Source organism: Penicillium longicatenatum, assembly GCF_028827895.1.
Source record: "Penicillium longicatenatum strain IBT 33135 chromosome Unknown contig_4_segment0_segment0, whole genome shotgun sequence".
NCBI lineage: Eukaryota > Fungi > Ascomycota > Eurotiomycetes > Eurotiales > Aspergillaceae > Penicillium > Penicillium longicatenatum.
In genome coordinates this window covers 1,587,696-1,607,060 of record NW_026643122.1, presented here as the reverse complement: position 1 = coordinate 1,607,060, position 19,365 = coordinate 1,587,696, and the positions used below count along the sequence as shown (strand labels likewise).

General features: G+C 48.6%; 6 protein-coding genes across 6 annotated transcripts; 4 read left to right on the top strand and 2 right to left on the bottom strand.

Moving 5' to 3' along the window:
• Positions 1–2,065: 2,065 nt before the first annotated feature.
• Positions 2,066–2,302, top strand: N7484_007417 (uncharacterized protein; the record flags this gene model as incomplete). Its single annotated transcript, XM_057117804.1, has 1 exon — positions 2,066–2,302. The coding sequence occupies one exon, from the start codon at positions 2,066–2,068 to the stop codon at positions 2,300–2,302; it is 237 nt and encodes a 78-aa protein (XP_056970839.1).
• Positions 2,303–5,827: 3,525 nt separating this feature from the next.
• Positions 5,828–8,867, top strand: N7484_007416 (putative C2H2 zinc finger domain protein; the record flags this gene model as incomplete). The annotated part of the gene is made up of 3 exons (XM_057117803.1): positions 5,828–6,007; positions 6,114–7,887; positions 7,954–8,867. 3 exons carry the CDS (start codon positions 5,828–5,830, stop codon positions 8,865–8,867), a joined length of 2,868 nt encoding a protein of 955 aa, XP_056970838.1.
• A 1,427-nt stretch (positions 8,868–10,294) lies between these two features.
• On the bottom strand, positions 10,295–11,667 carry N7484_007415 (RNA-binding protein; the record flags this gene model as incomplete). The annotated part of the gene is made up of 3 exons (XM_057117802.1): positions 10,295–10,413; positions 10,514–11,142; positions 11,219–11,667. 3 exons carry the CDS (start codon positions 11,665–11,667, stop codon positions 10,295–10,297), a joined length of 1,197 nt encoding a protein of 398 aa, XP_056970837.1.
• Positions 11,668–12,341: 674 nt separating this feature from the next.
• On the top strand, positions 12,342–12,766 carry N7484_007414 (translocon subunit SSS1; the record flags this gene model as incomplete). The annotated part of the gene is made up of 4 exons (XM_057117801.1): positions 12,342–12,426; positions 12,485–12,543; positions 12,616–12,643; positions 12,726–12,766. The coding sequence occupies 4 exons, from the start codon at positions 12,342–12,344 to the stop codon at positions 12,764–12,766; spliced, it is 213 nt and encodes a 70-aa protein (XP_056970836.1).
• A 516-nt stretch (positions 12,767–13,282) lies between these two features.
• On the bottom strand, positions 13,283–15,596 carry N7484_007413 (WD40 repeat domain-containing protein; the record flags this gene model as incomplete). The annotated part of the gene is made up of 5 exons (XM_057117800.1): positions 13,283–13,518; positions 13,576–14,341; positions 14,396–14,761; positions 14,822–15,195; positions 15,254–15,596. 5 exons carry the CDS (start codon positions 15,594–15,596, stop codon positions 13,283–13,285), a joined length of 2,085 nt encoding a protein of 694 aa, XP_056970835.1.
• Positions 15,597–17,372: 1,776 nt separating this feature from the next.
• On the top strand, positions 17,373–19,112 carry N7484_007412 (purple acid phosphatase family protein; the record flags this gene model as incomplete). Its single annotated transcript, XM_057117799.1, has 4 exons — positions 17,373–17,919; positions 17,979–18,161; positions 18,264–18,611; positions 18,700–19,112. 4 exons carry the CDS (start codon positions 17,373–17,375, stop codon positions 19,110–19,112), a joined length of 1,491 nt encoding a protein of 496 aa, XP_056970834.1.
• Between the last annotated feature and the right edge of the window lie 253 nt (positions 19,113–19,365).

Here is a 19,365-nt window from a genome sequence, read left to right as displayed (position 1 = left end):
GCGTCTGGGAAACGTGGAGCAGAAAAAAGAAAAATCGGTCTAGATCAAAGGTTGGAAAACATTGAGCAAGGATAGCTATCAATTCCTAGATTGCCGGTGCAAGCAAGCCGAGTAAGTAGTCCAACTAAGGCGGTTTAGGGCGGCTGTGCTATATGCCTTGGCTAGTATATGATCGATCAGTATCGCACGCCGTCATTCCAAAGCCCATTCTGTCAGTGTCGTCATTCTCCATAATGGGGGAAAGCAAATTGATTCATCTCGCCTACATGCTAGTCCCATTTCCTATTCTGTAGGGGATCCGACGAGGCAGATCCGCCCAAAGGTCAGGATCTCTCCGGACCTACCCAAGGCGCGCGCCCAGTCCAATCTCCCACTCGATCAATATTGATTTCTCATCATGTGGGTTCGTCAGAGTTTTCAGTCTCAATTCGCCCTTCGAAACGCAAAAATCTCGGATCCTAGCCCAAATCTCGCTCTCGACGTTATCACTGATATCATCTTACGAAACCGCCTTGGAACTAGCGCGCCCAGCTGACCAAATTCCGCGCTAGTCTCGGACCCTTGTTGGTGAACTGGCACGCCAACAACCCCCATACGTTTCATCTTTTCTTGGGCTTCGAGTCTTGATGGGTGGCGGTGGAGCAAGTATGATATTCACCCTGATTCTTGCCCTTCCCAGCTGGCGATTTCTACTGCCCATTTACCTCGACATTCACCCAGTGCCCAGGTAAGATGAATGCGGATTCTCCCTGGTGAAGTAGGGGGAGATTGCCAAGGGAGTCAGGTGAAGGATGTAGATTTTTAAAGAGGTTGACTGGAAGGAGATTGTAAGTGTACGGCACCAATCATCCGGGGAATGAAGCCCCACTACGACTGCAGATATCCTTGTAGAATTAATCGTCAGGAAAATACATCCAGGGAGAACTCTACCAAAATGGCGGGATTTCGTTTCCATTGCTGCAAGAACTTCACGTTACCAGACCACCGGGTCCACAGACTCGGATGGGGGAGGGGGAGAGGCGTAAAGGAGACTTTAGCTGTACTTTCATGCGTAGGTTGTGATCTGCACATTATGCTGTTACCCGGTTGTAACTCAGGTACGTCCCGTAGCTGTCCGCTCATGACCTTTTACTCTCTCAACGCGTAGGGGTCCACACCGGTTTTTTGTTGGGCGCGCCTGTACCTGGATACGACAAATATCCTAAAAACCGGTCGATCGGGTGACTTGCATGGTGCTTTGTACAGTGGAAAGGAAATGAGAGAATCTGTACATGGGGGGCTTACGTACTTCCAGTGCAGCGCTATCAACCATTCAGCTGGACCCTGGGGATTCATGGTCCACTTAACCCCCCTGCAGCGATTGCCCCGAGATGCTGTAGCTTTTTAATTTTAATTTTTGATTTTTGATTCTTTTTTATTTATTTCTATTTATCTTATTTTATTATATTTCTTCCTTTTTTTTCCTTTCTTTTTCCACTGGATTTTCTTTTAATTCTTATTTTATAGAGTAAAATCAAATACGCTTTCTGGTTTCTCACGCCCAAGGCATATCTAGGCAACAAATGCAATAATAAAATCTTCTAGAATGTTTCAATCCTGATCTCCACGATCCAGATTGCAGATCAGACCCACTCGGGTGATCTTCTGTTCAACCCTTACCCTCAATGATAATTTTGTCCTGGGTCAACGGTCGTGCACCCGGGTACCGCGTACGCGGCGATGCTACGGCTATGCTCAAGGTTGACACCGACGTTTCTCTACTATAAGAGGTCCATGATCCCTTATAGAGACGTCTATCTCAACAAATTCTCAAGGACTTTGACTTCAGTGTACCACGCATAGTAAGTCCCCATACATAGCCTGCTGCACCCTCCATACTAACGCTGCATGTCTCTGGTCTAAAGCTCAACCCACTCAGTTCGATACTCTCCGCTCAAGCTCATTTCATCTTTTCCTCAGCATGAGTCAATCAACGTAAGCTACCTCCATGCCAATCCTAGGCCACAACAGTTTCCATTTACGTCATGATGTGAATAAACTAACATAATTGCTCTCCAGCACCAGTATGTCCAACATGGATAGAGACCTTGTCGAGATGGGAAGCTGGGCGAACACCGCCCCGACCTTCCCAGCCGGATCCGCCCTCGACCTCGACCTCTCCGAGCTCTCCGGCTCAACGCTCAACACGACCACCTTCCCAAACACGAGACCCACCAACGGCAACTCCCCTTCCCTCGAAGCCTATCTCAATGCCCCCCGCTCCTCCCAGCCATGGTCCCCCGTTACGGCTAGTCGCCGCTAGAGGAGAGTATGTGAGGACCCTGATTGGAGTGATGGCTTACGAGTTCATGCATGAACTTGGCTGCAGGTGCGTGGGTATATTGGGTTTTTGGTTTCATGGCTAGTCAGATCGGTGCTTAGCCTCCATCGGTCTGACATACGGGTTCACTAAGGCAACTTTCCCTTGGAACTGGGCCTACAGGGGCAATTGGAGTATTGACCCGGGGGAGTTCTTGTGGAATGCTTAGACTTTGATTTTCTTATCTTTTACTTTGTCTTATAACTCTGTTTGGTTTTTTCTCTTAGGGGTATATCGGAAAAAATATTATTCTGCTGACTGCATTTGCCATGTGTTTTGTTGACCATTTGACGTCATTCCAGGGGCAAGTACAGGCTACCCCGCCCAATCACTTCCCCTTTTCTCCCCTCTGTTGGACCTGGATTTTTCACCACATTGGGCTATATGCGTCTGCAGTCTCACCGATTTTTTCATGTCACGTCGTTTCAATCTCGTCTCGATCCATGGAACGATCCCGTCGAGTGGGTCTGTGGATCTGGAAAAGACAAAGTTAATGAACGAGTCGGCAATATTGACCCACTATGCGTTCTAAAAAGTCTTATACTATTAGTAAATATCTTGGGATGGCTTAGACCTATAATCATGATCGTGATCTGAGACAGCCCGTGATAAAAGCGCGATAATCACTCCACCGCAGTCGAGAAACCCCACAAGGCTGGAAACCATGCTTTTTGCTTCTTCTTTTCTTTTTCTCGTTTCTTCAAACTTTCTTGCTTAGTGGATAAGTGGATACTACCAGTAGCGCCAAATATGATCATCTGTCCCGTATTTGCCATAGAGTAGCAGGGACAGACAAAATCTTGGCAAATACTGTGCTTATCGAGGGGGCAGAAACGGCAGTATCGGCAGAGCCTCAACAAACCAAGCGATCACCAATGCATTGCGTACACATACAACGGACATCATGGGATCATCTCGAGCACATGCAATTCACCCAACCCCACGTCTGGAACCGGCAACGAAGTCTCCAGGGCTGAGCGGGTCTTCCGACTATGGAGTTCGGTGAAGAAAAGCCAAGCCGACAAGAAATAAAGCCTTTCCCCAGCATGGCTAATATATGCCTACGAACAGCTATTGGTTCCACTACTCGAATCCGTAGGGCGCAAAAACAAAAAACGGAACTAAAAATCAAAAATCAAAAAAAAAAAAATCAAAAAAACGAAAATCAAAATAAAATCAAAGCTTAACGTATCAACTCCGATCCACGCCGTTGGCATGGCTCTATTCTCCGTTTCCACACAAAACCCCCCGGCGACCCGATATGAGGGCCCAAGCCGTGTCACAATCAACTGATCTTACGAACCCCTCGACCGGTGTGCACATCAAGAAGAGAGACGGGGTTTATATCCGGGGAGCTACCCATTCCCGGCCGGCTGTGCTCGCTTATCGAGGCCGCAGTTCTTGGTTCTGACTTGTCTCACCTTACCAGCCTATGGTTCCCCGCCTCACCTTTACAATCAACAGTCTGCCGAGGTTCCAAGATTTGAGGCATGTACGTACCGCGGATTCAGTTCCCAGTTCCGGTGCGGATGAGTCTTATGCACCTGCCCGGTCGATCCGGGAAATATATGGATGTGCACTATCTTTCCATGCAAGGAGTGCTTGGAGCTGCATCATTGCGGTATCTGAGCCTTATTTTCCCGATCATGCAGAGTCGCCCCGGAAATGTAGGCGGGGGCCGGTGCATGGGCATGCGGAAGATGAGGTACCGGCAGTACGGGTTGATCAGTGCCCGATGTGTGGCAGGAGCTGGGAGATTCCGAGTATTAGTCGCGTTTGTCGATCGTGGTTCTTTGCTCGGGACACTCGGGACACGAGCTGCGCCTAGCGTTTCTCCATAGTGGGGAGGTCCACTACTCTATGATGTAAGAATTGAGCCCTGTCTATATTGTGGTGCCCGTTTTTACCTTCTTACGATCTTCCTTTTTTATCTTTTTTATCTCCTTGATGTTATTTTCATTTTCCTATTTTCGGTTGTGGGTTTGGTGCGCGGGCGAAGGTCTGCGGAACGGAGATGAAAATTCTCAATAACTATTAGAATCCGATAGAAGTAAGGATTGTACTGTCAAATTAAAAGAATTGCATTAGACCAAAGCATTAATGCCAGATCCACGCCACTTTACTCGCCTTGTTTTACTTTTACAAATTCTTTTTTTTTTTTCTTTTTTAATGCTCGGACCCGTGGACTGACTGTGGACCCCGCATTTGTAGTTTCCAGGCCAATCCAGGACTGTGACCACCCAATAATGCCAGATGTAATTCTCACCCTGTATTTCGCCTTGAAAAATCTTCAAAGGACAAGGATTCTATTCGGATTCGCCGTAAATGCCTATTGTTCTGTGCGTCTCATAATACTCTTGTAACGGGACCTCCGGCGCGCATAATCTCACGCAGATAATGAAAGACTCTGTAACACCTCGAAAAGGAAGGTTATAGCAAGAAAGCGAGAGCGTCATCACGATAACCTTCTCAACCATGAGTCCGTGACACCCTCGGTAATAACAGCCATCCGATTTACAATTAGACGGGATAATTATGAGTTGGCGGGTCTATAAGATCATCAAATAAGATCTATTCCATAACTTTCCAGGGCTATGGACGAGGGTTTTTACATGCATTCTCTCAGCATGACTGGGTGAATGACAGTATAGATGCCCAATCTTGGGAACAGTTTGTTGTCCAAAGTCAGATCCGAAAAATACCATTCACAGAGCAGAATACGCCGTTCTTTCGCCGTGCGGCTCAAATGTCATGATGGGGCCATGTCATTGGTGACGCTGCCACTGATGCAATGGATGCTGGAATGTCCCCCCTTTACCGCTTCTCCATGCTATACTAGTGGAATTAATTCAAAACTCACGCCCATGCAACTCATTCCTTCAATCGTGGCTTAGCAGCGGTTGTTTTCCAAGGTGATTTGACGCTGACATTAGCTAAGGCCACCCATTGACCCACTCAGGTTCGACTCCGCCTGTATGGCCGATACGCGTTTTTTAAAGTGCGAACCATCAGGCAATTGAAATACAGATGATGCCCCTTTGCCTTGTGGTTCTCTCTCAATCTTCCTTCTTGAAAAGAAACACCATCTTCGGGCTTAAAGTCGGCACTGTCGCACCTTTCCTGTCAAGGTTGGTAGCCACCACCCCACTACGGAAGCTATACTTCGGACCCTTCGGTCTCCACTGAAGAACATCTCCGCAAGAGCTTGCTTCCACTATCCAGTTTCGTCTTCTACCCAATCCATCACCCGGGTGAGTGGATCTTTTCTTCGTCACCGCTCTCAGGCCTTTATAATCGGCCATCCATTGCACCTTTCCAAGGCTCTTTCTCCTTCTCTCTCCAGCTTTGCTCGCCCTTGTCCATCTATTCTTATCTGACTTCAATTAGCCCTTGAGCTACCAGCTCAGTGGTCAATCACTTCTGTATTCAGATTTTGATTTATTTTCATTGGTTTTTTCATCCTACAATATGTCCAGCTTTGATCCAAATTACTTTGACGAAATTCTAAACGGAGGAGAAATAAACAATGAGTTTGTTGTGGACGAGGAAGAAGCTATCGCACGGCCATACAACCGTAGCGGTGGTAGCTTCAATAACGTTGGGGGGGCTATGAGCCATGCCCCCACGAGACCATCCAATCCAATGACGGTAGGTTGGTCTGTTGTGAAAATTCCGCCCCGACTTCCCGTTGCCGCATTTGATCCAACGAAGCTTTTTACGCACCAGAAGATACAGATGCTGACTTTTCATTAAGGCATCACAGGGGTCCTCCTACACAGCGAGTCATACCACTATTACCAGCTTGACCAGTCCAAATCCCGAATATGGAACATCATCTGGTCTCCCGGCCCCCCAGGAGCGTGAACCAGTCCCTCAAGGATACAATGTAGGGGACTTAGACTTCATCACGGGCGGAGACCAACCGCCGATTGATGAAGAGATATTGAACCCTACAACCCTTGATCGAGACATGCAGCGATTGTTGGCCGAAAGGTCCCTTCAAATGTCTGTTCCCCGGCAGGGGCCATTGATCGGTTTACCGGGACACAATACCCCGGCAGCATCCTCTACACTAGAAGAGCTTCGGATGGAGCTACGTTTTCTAAATGCTGTTCTACTTGAGCCTGTCGCTGAAAGCCTCTTGAATGAGGATGAAATGGAACAGATCCTGTCTCAACTTAGACATGGCAGAACGGTTATCGAGAAGAAGAGGCGCAACGGACACAGGATCTCAAAGCCGCCTTCAACTAGGCGCAATGGCAAGGCGGGGAATTGTAAGAAAAAGTTTCGATGCATCAGGTGTGGCACAGAATTCGGCACTACGGGAGCCCTTCAGCGACACGTTGAGGATCAACATCATCCATGCGTCAATATTGGCTGCCCTCAGCCAGGCTGTGGAGAGATCTCCCGCAGAAGAGACAAGGCTAGAGATCACTGCCTAATTAGGCACATGTGGAGGCCAACCAACGCGGAGCTTGAGCTGTACACAACACACCTCGAGTGTCCACCTCATTGCAGCATTTGCTTTCTGGTGGTCAATGACTGGAGATCATTCTACAAGTGCTTTATTTCCCATTGCGGTATCGACAATATTGGTCAATATGATGGGCCATCATTCGATGATGACCCAGGCAATGGTGCTGGCCCAGCCTCCGGCAATGGTTCAAACTTTCCAGACATGGGAATGGGGGGCGCAGGCATGTCTGCTGATAAGGGCCATAATAACTATGGTGGTCCTTCAAACCAGCACTGGGACTCCTGCTTCCAAAAGCCTAACTGGGGCCAGAACGCCTATCAATATGCCTCCGGTATGCAACGCTCATCATCAGATGGCGATAACATGGTCCCACCCCAACCAGATGCCTACCATGACACCAATCAAAAACGCCGCGCATCTGCTCAGGATAATCCTGGTCTTCCTCGTGACTTTCCACAGCTTGGCCTGCCACAAAAACGCCCACTGAAGCGACCCAAAAAAGCAGGGGCCGAGCCTCAAGAGGATGGGCCCTGTCCGATATGTGGGCACAAAACCAATGACTGCAAAATATGTCAAAAGAGACCTATGTCAAGTGAACGGTGCCATGCGTGTGCTAGTAATACCACGATGGCCCAAACAGGCGTATTAAATTCCCAAGTGGGTCGTTATGCAGCCCCAAGTCAGGGAAGTGTGAACTCCCATCCGGTCATAACACCGCAGCAGCTGCGCTATCTTCAGAACCTTCAGGTTCAAATGGCGTTTGGAAATATCAGCTCCCAAGCGCCACGGCATCATGTGAGCTACGGCCACTCAATTGGAAGACCTCAGGGTGCCCCTCGAGGCTCCAATGACTTTACCAATATGGTAGTTTCAACGTACGTGCCCGATTTGAGCGAGGACGAGATGCTTCCAACCGGATCTGAATCCTCGAATGCGAGTTTTGGAGGCACCTGGCTCAGCTGTCTTCCCATCCGAGTCTCACTCCCAAGGGAAATGGTGAAGGTGTCCCAAGAGGCCAAAGCATTAGGGTCTGGAGCGCCTGGAGCAACTGGTATGACGACTTTCTCGGAATTCTGTGTCCTTCGTCCATTTTTTTCAGCCATGCTAACTTTTGTAGATCAAATGATATCCCAAACCATCTCCGAAACCGAATCGCCGATCAATCTGCCTGTGGCTAAACTTGAGGCTATTAGTCCAAAGTTATGTCGCTGTCCCTGTCGAACGAAGACTGCTGGGCCTATCTATTCGAGCAATTCTCGCGTTGAGTTGATCCCTGGGAAACTTCTCGACATGACGCTCACGATACTTCCTGAAGATCGCGTCGGACATCCACTGAGGACTCGGATCAGGGTTGTTGTCAAACTACTCAAGTTGCGATCGTCCGTGGTGAGATCGGGGAACAAGAAAAAGAACAAGGAAGACGCGAAGGCCATTGAGCTGGTCCTCAAGACTAGCCTAGATGGCTCTGCACACACGGCACCCGTCACCATAAAGCAAGAAGAGCCTATTGCTGTCGATGAATCAGACATCTCTGAATCCGAAGACGACGGCACTTTCTCTGACGCTGAGTCCGTCACTTCTTCCGTTGCTGAAGCTTCTTCCGTTTCTGAGCTGGCACTTGTCCCCTTCAAAAGAGCCAATTCGGATATTCTTTTCCCCGATGAGCCAGATGAGGATCACTATGATACCTCGGACCTGTTCTCAGATGTCCATTTCCCCGACGACGATTCCGAAGACACCGCCCAACCCGAACCTAACCCCGACGACATCATCGACGAGATCCAAAGCCTATCGCTCGCCGATCCAAACTCCGACTACGAAATCGAAGAAACAGAGCTGGAAATATCCATGGACCTAGATTTCCAGACATGCCTCGATAGTCTCTCCAGCTGGACTGATGGACTCGCCGATATCGAGCAATCTGGCCACACAATCACCGATCCTGCCCGCGTCTTCGAATATTTTTTCAGATACATCATCTACGTCATTTTTGCCTTGAGCAAGTCCAGAATTGAGGCTGCTGGTCGCTGAGATGCAAACTAATTTTTTATACCCCTATGACCTTGTTTACGATTTTCTCCTGTGTCTTCATATCCGATACCCCTTTGGCAATTGTTTTATACTGGCGTTTATTGGTCTTACCGTACGTTTAATTGTACGGGGGTCTGGGTTATGCGAATAATTTTTCCTTGATTATGATTGACTTGGCTGGTCCAACTTTCATTTGGTATTGGCGTTATTTTGATGTCATTGAACACTACTTTGATGGCTCTTTCTTGTCTCTATTGTTATATTTGCGTTTATCTCGACTGCCTCCTGCCTCTTGGCTGGCGCATATTACCCAGATTTTCAAAGTTACCTGCTCCTATTCATGTGACGATCTATTGATTTGATGATTTACGCGTTTGGAGTTTTGATGCAACTTTGTGATTTACTTGATCTAAGCGCGCCTCATTTCATTGGAATCCCTGGACGACGTCGTCCTTGCTCATTTTTTTCCCCACAAACTTCTGTCACACTCTACCTTCAGCTTCATATCGTCATACATGCTCAAAAGTACCATTCTGCGAAGCCTCGAAGCCTTGTTTACCACCTACGTACATACCTGTCCTTGGCGTAGCCTCACTAACATTGCACAGCCCGGAAGCCTTAACGTAAGCTTGACCGCTGATTACGACCCCCTGCACTCTTTATTGAATAAGGGTTCGTCCCGGCTCCCGCGGCCGTAATCATAAACATGAGTCAGTTCATGAGATCATCACAGCGAGGCTGTGCAAGATTCTTGCATGCATAGCCCCGCTGACAGGCTTGTTTAACCGTACAGCTATCTATACAAACCCCACCGAGTTCTAGACCGGTCTCGTATCTATGGTTTTCCCTAAGGTTACTTGTACTTGATACAAGCAATGATAGCTCACACCGCATCTTTGAAACTATAGCGTAGTGCCCCTGATCACAGTTGTTCATAATTCCCATAAGTATTGCAAGCAAAATTGAGTATAGTTGACTTTTGATCAGCATTTAAACACCGATTCGAGCTGCAATATTAAAAGCAACAATATCATGATACACCGACCAATGATCCAGATCCCTGGAATACAGTTCTGCTCCGACCAGCAAATTCGCCATATATAAAGTACAACAAATGAATAAAAGCACACCGTTGGATTGCATCTAATACACGAATAGAAGAAAATGGCAAAAGAAACATAAATAAAAGAAATTGAGTTGAGAACATGTCCCCGTCCTTTGATCCCGCCGTAGGAAATAGAATGAGGGAGCTTCTTGACTGGATGTCGTAGAGCGAAACGAAATGAAGCGGCGAGGGGACTTTAACCCAAGTCATGCCGTAGAATAAAACAACCAAGAAATACGCGAGAACTGGTGGATACCGTAGCCAGTTGAAGTTGAAAGATGAGTAGAAATGTCAAGGTGAGGCGGAAAGACGGTCAGAATTACTACTCCTGACGACTTCGCTTCGCACCGTGGGGATTCCATGATGCATCAGCGCCGCCGCCGCCTTGGTTATTGAAGAAACCTTGGTTGAAAGCTGGGTTTGGACCTTGGAAGCCTTGGCCTAAAATAAGTCAGTGAGCTGACCCTGAAAGCCGGAAATGACCATGCAGGAACGGATGAAAAGTCTCGGGAAAATATTTTAGAGGATATTTCTTACTTACCCTGCATACCCATGTTCCCGCCCATTCCACCCATCATTGGGTTCATACCTCCAGCCATGGGGTTCATACCCATACCCCCGGCCATAGGATTCATACCAGGCATGCCCATCATATTGTTGCCACCCATATTACCCCCACGGCCACCACGCATGCCACCAGGCCCACCGCGAATGTTACCCATCATACCACCGCGGTTATTGAAGCCGTAGTTCTGCATGCCTCCCATAGTATTGCCCTGGAAGCCGCCCATCATGCCGGGTCCACCTGGACCAGCGCCCTGGAAGCCACCGCCCATATTGTTGAAGTTGTTGCGGTTATTGAAGTTACCCATGTTTCCACCCATACCACGGTTGTTGTATCCGCCACGGCCGCGGTAGCCACCGCCCATGCCCATATTGCCTCCATTGTTGAAGTTCATATTTTGGGTGCCGGAGTTGAAGCCACCGGACATACCGCCGCCACGGGGGTTATCTTTGCGCATGGGAGCATCTTTCGGGAGGGTGCGGAAGGGGTTGGCGTGTGGGTTGGTGTAGTTGACCATATATTTGCGACCTGAGGCAGCAAGGCTCTCGAGTTTGTGCTTGGTGGCTGTGGCAGCCTGGGAGGTGGTGAATTCCACGAAAGCTTGACTGTTATCAACGTGATTAGTGTCCAATGAGATATTTCGGCAGGATGTTTTGATAGAGGATGTTTGCGATGGCTTACCCTTTGCTCTTTCCATTCACTTTGTGTTCACTGAATGTCACGTCTTTAAGCTCATCTTCACTGCCTGCTTGATTCACCCAGCCACGGATATCGTCGTCTGTTGTCCACCAGGAGAGATCAGAAACGAGCAAAGCAGTCGTTGCATCGGGATCAGAGGGTCGATCATCATATTCCTTGCGCTTGACACCATGCGGTGGTGCAGGCGCATCCGGGTCAGATTTCACTTGCGGCGCCATTGTGTGGTTGCCGTTGATTGACGAGGGAGGAGGCTGGGCGTCAACTTGGGGCTTGGTTTCTTCAGAGGTATTCACGTTGTTCCCTGAGGGCTGTGCCTGTGCAGTCTCTGGGGCATCTAACACCAGCTCCGAGTCATCGCCCTGTTCATTCGCATTGTAGCCACCACCATCTCCGTAGATGTCAATATCGAAGTTATCATCTTCGGTTGCCATTGTGACTATGTAGTCCTGATGGATGGACACGGCAGGCTTCAGAGCAAAGATTCGATTTCGGTTAAGTGAGAGGTTGAATAATACACAGGCCCTTGGTTTCTTTCTTTTTCTTCTCTTCTGCTTCGATCAAGGAGAGTACATGTCTGTCAATACAGGCCATTAATTAGCATGGAGAATGAACCAGCATTCAACCAAGACAACAAGAATCGCGACAAGTCCAGAGAGCCCCAGAACCGGTCGGAAATGGGAGTGTAGAGATGAAAGGCCAAGACGCGCAAAAGTAACAGAAAGAAACAGAAATAGACGCGACCATACGTACAATACAAAAACCCCAGTTGCCGCGAAGAACGCCAGCCGATCAGGCGCGTACACAGTGAGCTCACGATACAGAGACAAGAAGTGATAAGGGAATCTGTCACAGACCAGCCGCACAGAAAGAACAGGTGCAGGTTACCAATGACAAAGGGAAGCAGTCCTACTGAGATTGAGAAGAAGGAAGATGGAGCTTGTGAAGCTGGGGATCTCGGACCCGGGAGTAAAGTTAATCCGGTCCCCCGAGTTCAGGCCAAATGGCAGGAGATCACGCCAACTATCATTAACTCCCGTTCCTTATCTTCTTTCCCTCCCTCCTTCCTTCCTTTCTTTCCATTCATTACCCTCCAATTTCATCCATAATGTCTGACACTTTCCAAGAGCTCGCTGATATCCCTAAGGACTTTGTCCGTGAGGGATCCCTGTTCGTGCGCCGCTGCACCAAGCGTAAGTCTTCCCCAGGTTCCCCCATGATCGTCCACAGAATTGCTGACTTTGGCTCCAGCCGACAAGCGTGAATTCATCAAGATCAGCCAAGCTGTCGGCATGGGCTTCCTAGTCATGGTATGTCTTGATTCCACTCCACTCGAATCCTCGGATCCGCGATGTGACAGTGCGCTAACTGGGTACCTTTAGGGTGCCATTGGATACTTCGTCAAGCTGAGTGAGTGTTACTACTGGTGGAACAGGATACCATTGGAATCCTCTCAATAGGAACTGTCAGATTAACCTTTCTTCTCCCACAGTTCACATCCCCGTCAACCAGGTCCTGGTCGGTGGCGCATAACCGCATTACTTTATTTACCTTACGACGACTTGTGCTGCGACGGGCCCGGTGTTGAAAAGTGCCCGAGTTGCCGGAGATGAATGCCTGTCAACAGCGATCCGAAAACCACACGGTTTCCTCGATGCATTAGCGACGATCAGGGGCATTCTGCAGAGGCTACCAAACCCTTGAGTGGGCACGAGGATCCGCGTTCTACTTTGTCTTGCCTGCCATGCTTTTTTGGGATGCGATGGGAGGAAGTGCTTCATCGCCCTTGAGATACCACATACCACACTGTTTTTGTACCAATAGGGGTCTTTTTTCTCGATCTAATTGACGACCCACCCCCCATACCCAATTTCTTTCACTTGTTTACAAAAACCAGCTCAGAATAAGGAAATGTATATGCAAGTTCGTTAAATCATGATACCTACAGTTGATGCGAAACGGTATACGGGTAACCTCCCAAGACATGAATGATCCCCAGTCGACCCGTTATTGCCTCCACAAAACACGAAAAAAATATCGATCCATATATCACCATGCGTCATCCTCGTCAATAGGCATTCGGTGCACAGGCCGGCTGCGCAGTGGTCGTCTAGAACGAGGAGCTGGGGCATTCTCCCGGTAGCGATTGAACTCGGGCACATATCGAAGCTTGTCATCATAGCTTTGCCCAATCGGCGGTTCTCCCTCGTCATCCTCTGCACCATCGTTCCATGAATGTACAGTACAAGTGCCACTAGACAGTCCCCATCCATTCCAAGAGGTTGCTATTAAATCAATGTCAGATAATACTATCACGCAAAAGAGTACAGAGAAATACTTACCTGCAAGGACCGGTGCATTCGGGTGCCAACTTGCATCCCGAACGCATGTCCTCCACAACATCTCCCCACTCATCTCATACGCCGTCGCAAAAACATCTGGCTCACGGGGTCTGGAATTAGTCGTCGCTGCCGCAACGTCGACAGTGCCGGCCAGCGTAGCATCCATATTGTAGACGTAAATTTTACCATCCTCACTACCGGTGTACACGTACCGTGAGTTTGTGCTACCGGGTGGCGAGAAATGGCAACGGATGAGAGTCTTGAGGACACGGTGGCCGCGGAACGTGACAACAGAGCAATCATGCTCATGCGGCTCGTAGTAGTCATCCGGGTATGGTTGGAAACGGTAATCGAAGCCGGTGGTGTAGTCGTTTGGATCAATAGTATCGAATTTGGCCGTTGTCATCATCTTCCGCAGATCCCAGAGTTTCATCGTCTGGTCCTTGCCGTTGGAAAGAACATATCGACCGTCGCCTTTGCTGTCGACGTATGTTAGACCCTCGGTGTGGCCCATGAACACGCCGGCTTCGCGGCCATCGCCCATTGAACGTCTGTCCCAGACTCGTAATGTCGTGTCGTCGGATCCGGAATAGAGAATGTGGGGTGATGATGTATCTCCGAAGCAGACTGCGTTGACATGGTCCTGGTGGCGATCGCGAAGATTGAGGACTGGTTGCTTGGTCTCAAGATCGTAGACAATGACCGAGTTCTCTGATGTGCCTGCAACCACCTCACGTCCATCTCCTGAAAATCTAAGAGACCATATCTGGAAGGAGTCATTTAGTAAACAGTTCAGGAAACGGGACCTGCTTGTACATACGCCGAAATGTGAACTGCCCCAGCTTCGTCGTCGTCGCTGACCAGGTGGTAGAGAGAAATCCAGGACTGTTGGATCCGAATCGTCGTCTGGGTCTGTCGATGCTAGATAGGCTTGACTGCGTATTGAACTATAGACTAGGTGGTGATTATCTGGACTTAACGTGGCATCGGTGATAGTCCACTGGCCAAAGGGATAATCGACAGTTTTGTAATATTTCCACTCATACGGGTTGGACGTGTCATACATCCTGACCTTGAAGTCTTGTGCACAACAAAAAAAGAAATTCCCATCATCTGAGAACTGGCCCGAATAGCTTCGGGAATCATAATGAATGATCTTATCGGCCGCAGAGCCAGGGATCATGTGCTAAATCGCCATGTTTAGGATTAGCCATCATGCCTTGCTAGACCGCTTATTCAGCCTTACCTGAGAAAGTGACCGGTTCGCCCTCTTGCGCACTCCATAAGGATCAATTCCCAGCTCTCTCCACATAAGGTGTGTCGCAAGCGCCCTTTTGCGTTTCTTGAGGCGATCCACATAGTGCGGATCTGTTCCAAATTGGCCCTCGCCCATTAGTTCGGTGCCCTCGTCGCTAGGCACTTTCGGGAACTGATCGCTTCGCCCAGCTCTCCAGTTTCGCAGTCGATGCCTGAGTGGACCCGGGTAATCAAAATCGTCTTCATCGTCGTCCTCATCGTCGACCTCAAAGTTCTCCGTGAGATTTGTTGCGAAACCGTTGGAATGGAGGATGCGGTGCAGACCGCTTTGTGCGAGCAATTCGATTAATCTTGAGGCGGGAACTGTATACGCAGTCAGTGGCCATTAATCTCGAATCAAAGAGACCCTTGGTGGACCTACCGTGTCGACGACGATCCGCATTGCCTGTTTCCTCGCCTTCCGGTGGGTCATCCACCGTTAACTCGATGTGGATGCTGCCGAGATTGATATGTGGATTTTCTGCCACGAAGCTAGTCAGTTGACGTGCTACTGTAGTCTGTCTTAGTTGGAGGCTGTCATTCGCACCACCTGCAATGCCGAGGCCCATCCCGTCATCATCATCTTCCCAATCTTCGTCCTCCTCGTCCTGTCCTTCCAGCGCGGAATGATAATCCATGTCTAATTCGTCGTCTTCCTCAAGCCATTCTTGTGCAGGATGGCGGAAATATTCTCCCCCCTCATCTGAAGGTGACCTGTTGCTCATGACGTGGGTTGGTGAGGAGAAGGGCTTATCGATAGTGAGTTATGGCGATAGTCACGCTGCTTCCGGTTAGTTATGTCACTTCTTTGACTTATGTCATCCATCTCGGCTTTAAATCGGCTTAATTCCGTCGTGGGGATAGTACTTGCTCTGAGATAGGACTTGAGTCAATGCGAAATAATGCTGGTTTACTATTTTCTCTATGGTCATTGTTAGCCTTTCCTTTCTTTCTGGCACCATTGTCTGGGTGGTTCTTACAGCACTATTATCATCTGTTTCCTTCACTAATGCAGCTCCTAACAATCTTGTAGGGAAAGGATCCGTCTTCAGACTGAATTGATTGGGGACATTGTTTGATTTAATTGATAATTTAGTCCCTAGAAGATTCAGATTCCTTGTCAATAACTTAATCTCAACTGTGATGCTTGTAATTTGCGATAATGTATCTCTGGTAGGTCTGCGCTGGCGTGGTCCAAGAGAAAACAGCCATTTTGAAACGCCACAAATATATTTTCAGATCCGGTGCATGCTTAGGTAGTAGATACCACACCATTGCTGATCATGAGGGCTCGGGCATAATGTGTGACGCACCGTCTGAAGCCCGATGACGCCGGGCAATTTATTCAATTGATTTGTAGACACACAATCAATTTACAAATGCTCCCAAGGTCTTTCCATTTGTCAATGTGAATAAAAATGGTGGCATAAAAAGAGACCTACCGAACGATAACACATGGAAAAGGAATTCAGATAAGATGCAAAAGACAGGGAGGATATTTGCCAACCTGGACACTTCTTGTGTACCTAGATTATTTCCCACCCTATATATTGTACAGTATTCTCACCTCCGATCGCGCGACGCTAAAGCTCTCGCCCATTTCTCCTCTGAGCACCACCTAGCCATTCAATCTGGGTTACATAGGGACTTTCAAAGTTATAACTATCACATACGACCATAGGGTGTGAAGAACAGGGCTTCCTCGTCCGCTCAGCCGTACCCAAGCCATATCATATCCACAGGGTCAATTCTCTCTAAAGGCCTGATAGATCAAAGCGGCGATAGGTTTACGCTAGGGGAGTGTGGGTGATATGGGTGAGAACTTCACAGACTAGATGAAAACGATGTGAGAATTCTCACCTAGGTTGGATCGGCCCCGCCTAGTACATTAGTCTTGCCTAGTTCTAGAAATATATGTAGACTAATATTTTAGGGCTCTTTAACCGGTATACCTCTCTGGAGTTTCTATCGTTTAAAATATGCCAGGAAAGAAGAACTTCTAAGAAGAGCTTGAAGAGTGTATTACACATACTAAGTCAAGTGGATTCACCCGCGGGGGTGTACTTCCCGTAGGGAAAAAGTAGGGAATTATAATGGAGGTGCTGGATTCTAAAACTCGATTCTGAATTGCTGCGAGACAAAACGCAAAGGTATTTTCTTTTCCACGCTAAAATGAGAGAAGAGACCCCTGCGTTGTAAACGGTTCGATGAAAATCCGACGAGTTAGAAAGACCCCTAAAGTCCACGTGCTGCGTTGGTTAATCCACTCGAAGCGTCCTGCGCCCCACGTGGGGAACCAACCTAGGCTCTAATAGATATCAGGGTCCAGGAACAGAACCACTAGTCCAACAGCCGCAAATTGTCATGAAAACCTTATTGCATTATTGCCGAACGGGAGATGAATTCGACGATCAGACAGTAGGTACATAAGGAAAAGAGAATCCAGTTTTCTTCCTCGCTTTTGTCGACTTTGAGGTGTCAGTTTTTGATTTATCACCACGATGGACCGCTTTGCAACCCTTGTGTCTGCTGCTTTGACAGCCTTCGCTCTTTTCTCCACGTCTGAGGCCGCCTGCTCTCCGAGAAAGAATGACACTTGCCCTATGCAGGTGCGTTCTGCCTATGCCGGACCTGAAGGCATGGTAGTCAGCTGGAACACTTACTCCCGGCTTTCCGATCCCTTTGTCCGATATGGCAAGAGCCCACATCACATGGACAAGGTGGCTGTCTCGGAAGTCTCCGTCACCTATCCCACCTCGACTACGTACAACAACCATGTGTCCATCAAGGACCTTGAGCCTAACACCGTCTACTACTATGTACCAGTGGACGGCAAAGAGCAAACTCCTTTTAAATTCAAGACTAGCCGTTCGGCAGGTGACAAGTCGCCCTACTCCATTGCTGTCGTTGTCGATCTGGGTTTGATTGGGCCGGATGGCCTGACGACTCATGTTGGCACCGGTGCTGCTAACCCCCTTAAGCCGGGTGACAAGAACACCATCCAGTCGTTAGAGGCACAGGGTGCTGAGACTGAGTTTTTGTGGCATCGTACGTTTGTGTGATGACATTTCTGGGCTCAATCTCTGACGAGTCATATTCTATTTTAGCTGGTGACATTGCCTACGCGGACTACTGGTTGAAGGAGGAGATTCAGGGATTCCTCCCTAACACTACCATTGAGGGTGGGGCTAAGGTCTACGAGACGTTGTTAAACCAATTTTACGATGAGATGACGGCGGTTACCGGTGTCAAGCCATATATGGTTGGTCCTGGAAACCACGAAGCGAACTGTACAACCTTCCCCATCCATTTTTGTTTTATTATCTCAATTTTGAGAGTCTTCTTCCGCTACTGGATTTGATTCAATGATGCTGACTCCATTCTACGTGTAGGCGACAACGGCGGCACCACAGATAAAGCCCACGGTATCAAATACAACGTGTCGATTTGTCTGCCAGGACAAACTAATTTCACTGGTTTCATCAACCACTTCCGCATGCCAAGCGCCCAATCTGGTGGTCTTGGGAACTTCTGGTACTCTTTCGACTACGGAATGGTGCACTACGTCCAGCTGGACACCGAGACCGACCTCGGTCATGGCTTCATTGCCCCCGACGAGCCCAACGGTGTCGAAGCCGAAGATGCTGGGCCATTCAGCAATCTGAAGAATGCCCAGACGAAGTGGCTCGCTAAGGATCTGGCCTCTGTAGATCGCAGCAAAACTCCCTGGATCATCGTCGGTATGTGAACGTCACCCTTTTCCTTGTTCGAATACACACCTTTCGGTGCCTAAAAGAAGAAAGAATGGAAGCTGATAGTATGTTAAAGCTGGCCATCGCCCCTGGTACGCATCCATTGGAACTGACGCCTCGGATAACTGCTTCGACTGCAAGGACGTCTTCGAACCTCTTTTCCTGGAAAACAATGTTGACCTGGTCCTGTCTGGTCACGTCCACGCCTATGAGCGTACCGCCCCTACTGCCAACTTCACTGCTGACCCGAAGGAGCTTGATAACCCTTCCTCCCCCTGGTATATCATGAATGGTGCTGCAGGCCACTACGATGGTCTTGATACCCTCATCGAGCCGCGAAACAGCTACTCCCGTTTCTCGCAAGACACAGCCTATGGGTGGAGCAGGTTGACCTTCCACAACTGCACCCACCTGACGCATGAGTTTGTTGCTAGTGCGAACGGCACAGTACTGGATACGGCTACATTGTTTAAGGGTCATAAATGCTAGGGTCAGGCTACGAGCTGTGGCAGCGGTCATGAAGAGGGTGATGCATTTCTGCTTGATTTGCCTCGGAACGGTCTTTGATGGGGTCGCCTTTAGATTCTCTATTTTAATTCTCCTGTCGAATTTATACGAAGAATTTATTATGTTGCTATGCCTAAAGATAATACGGGCTAGATGGTATGCTGCGGCAGAGCTTGGTAGTGCGTAAAGGATCACGGGAGGTCTCATACACTTAGGTAAAGCCATGGCTAACAGG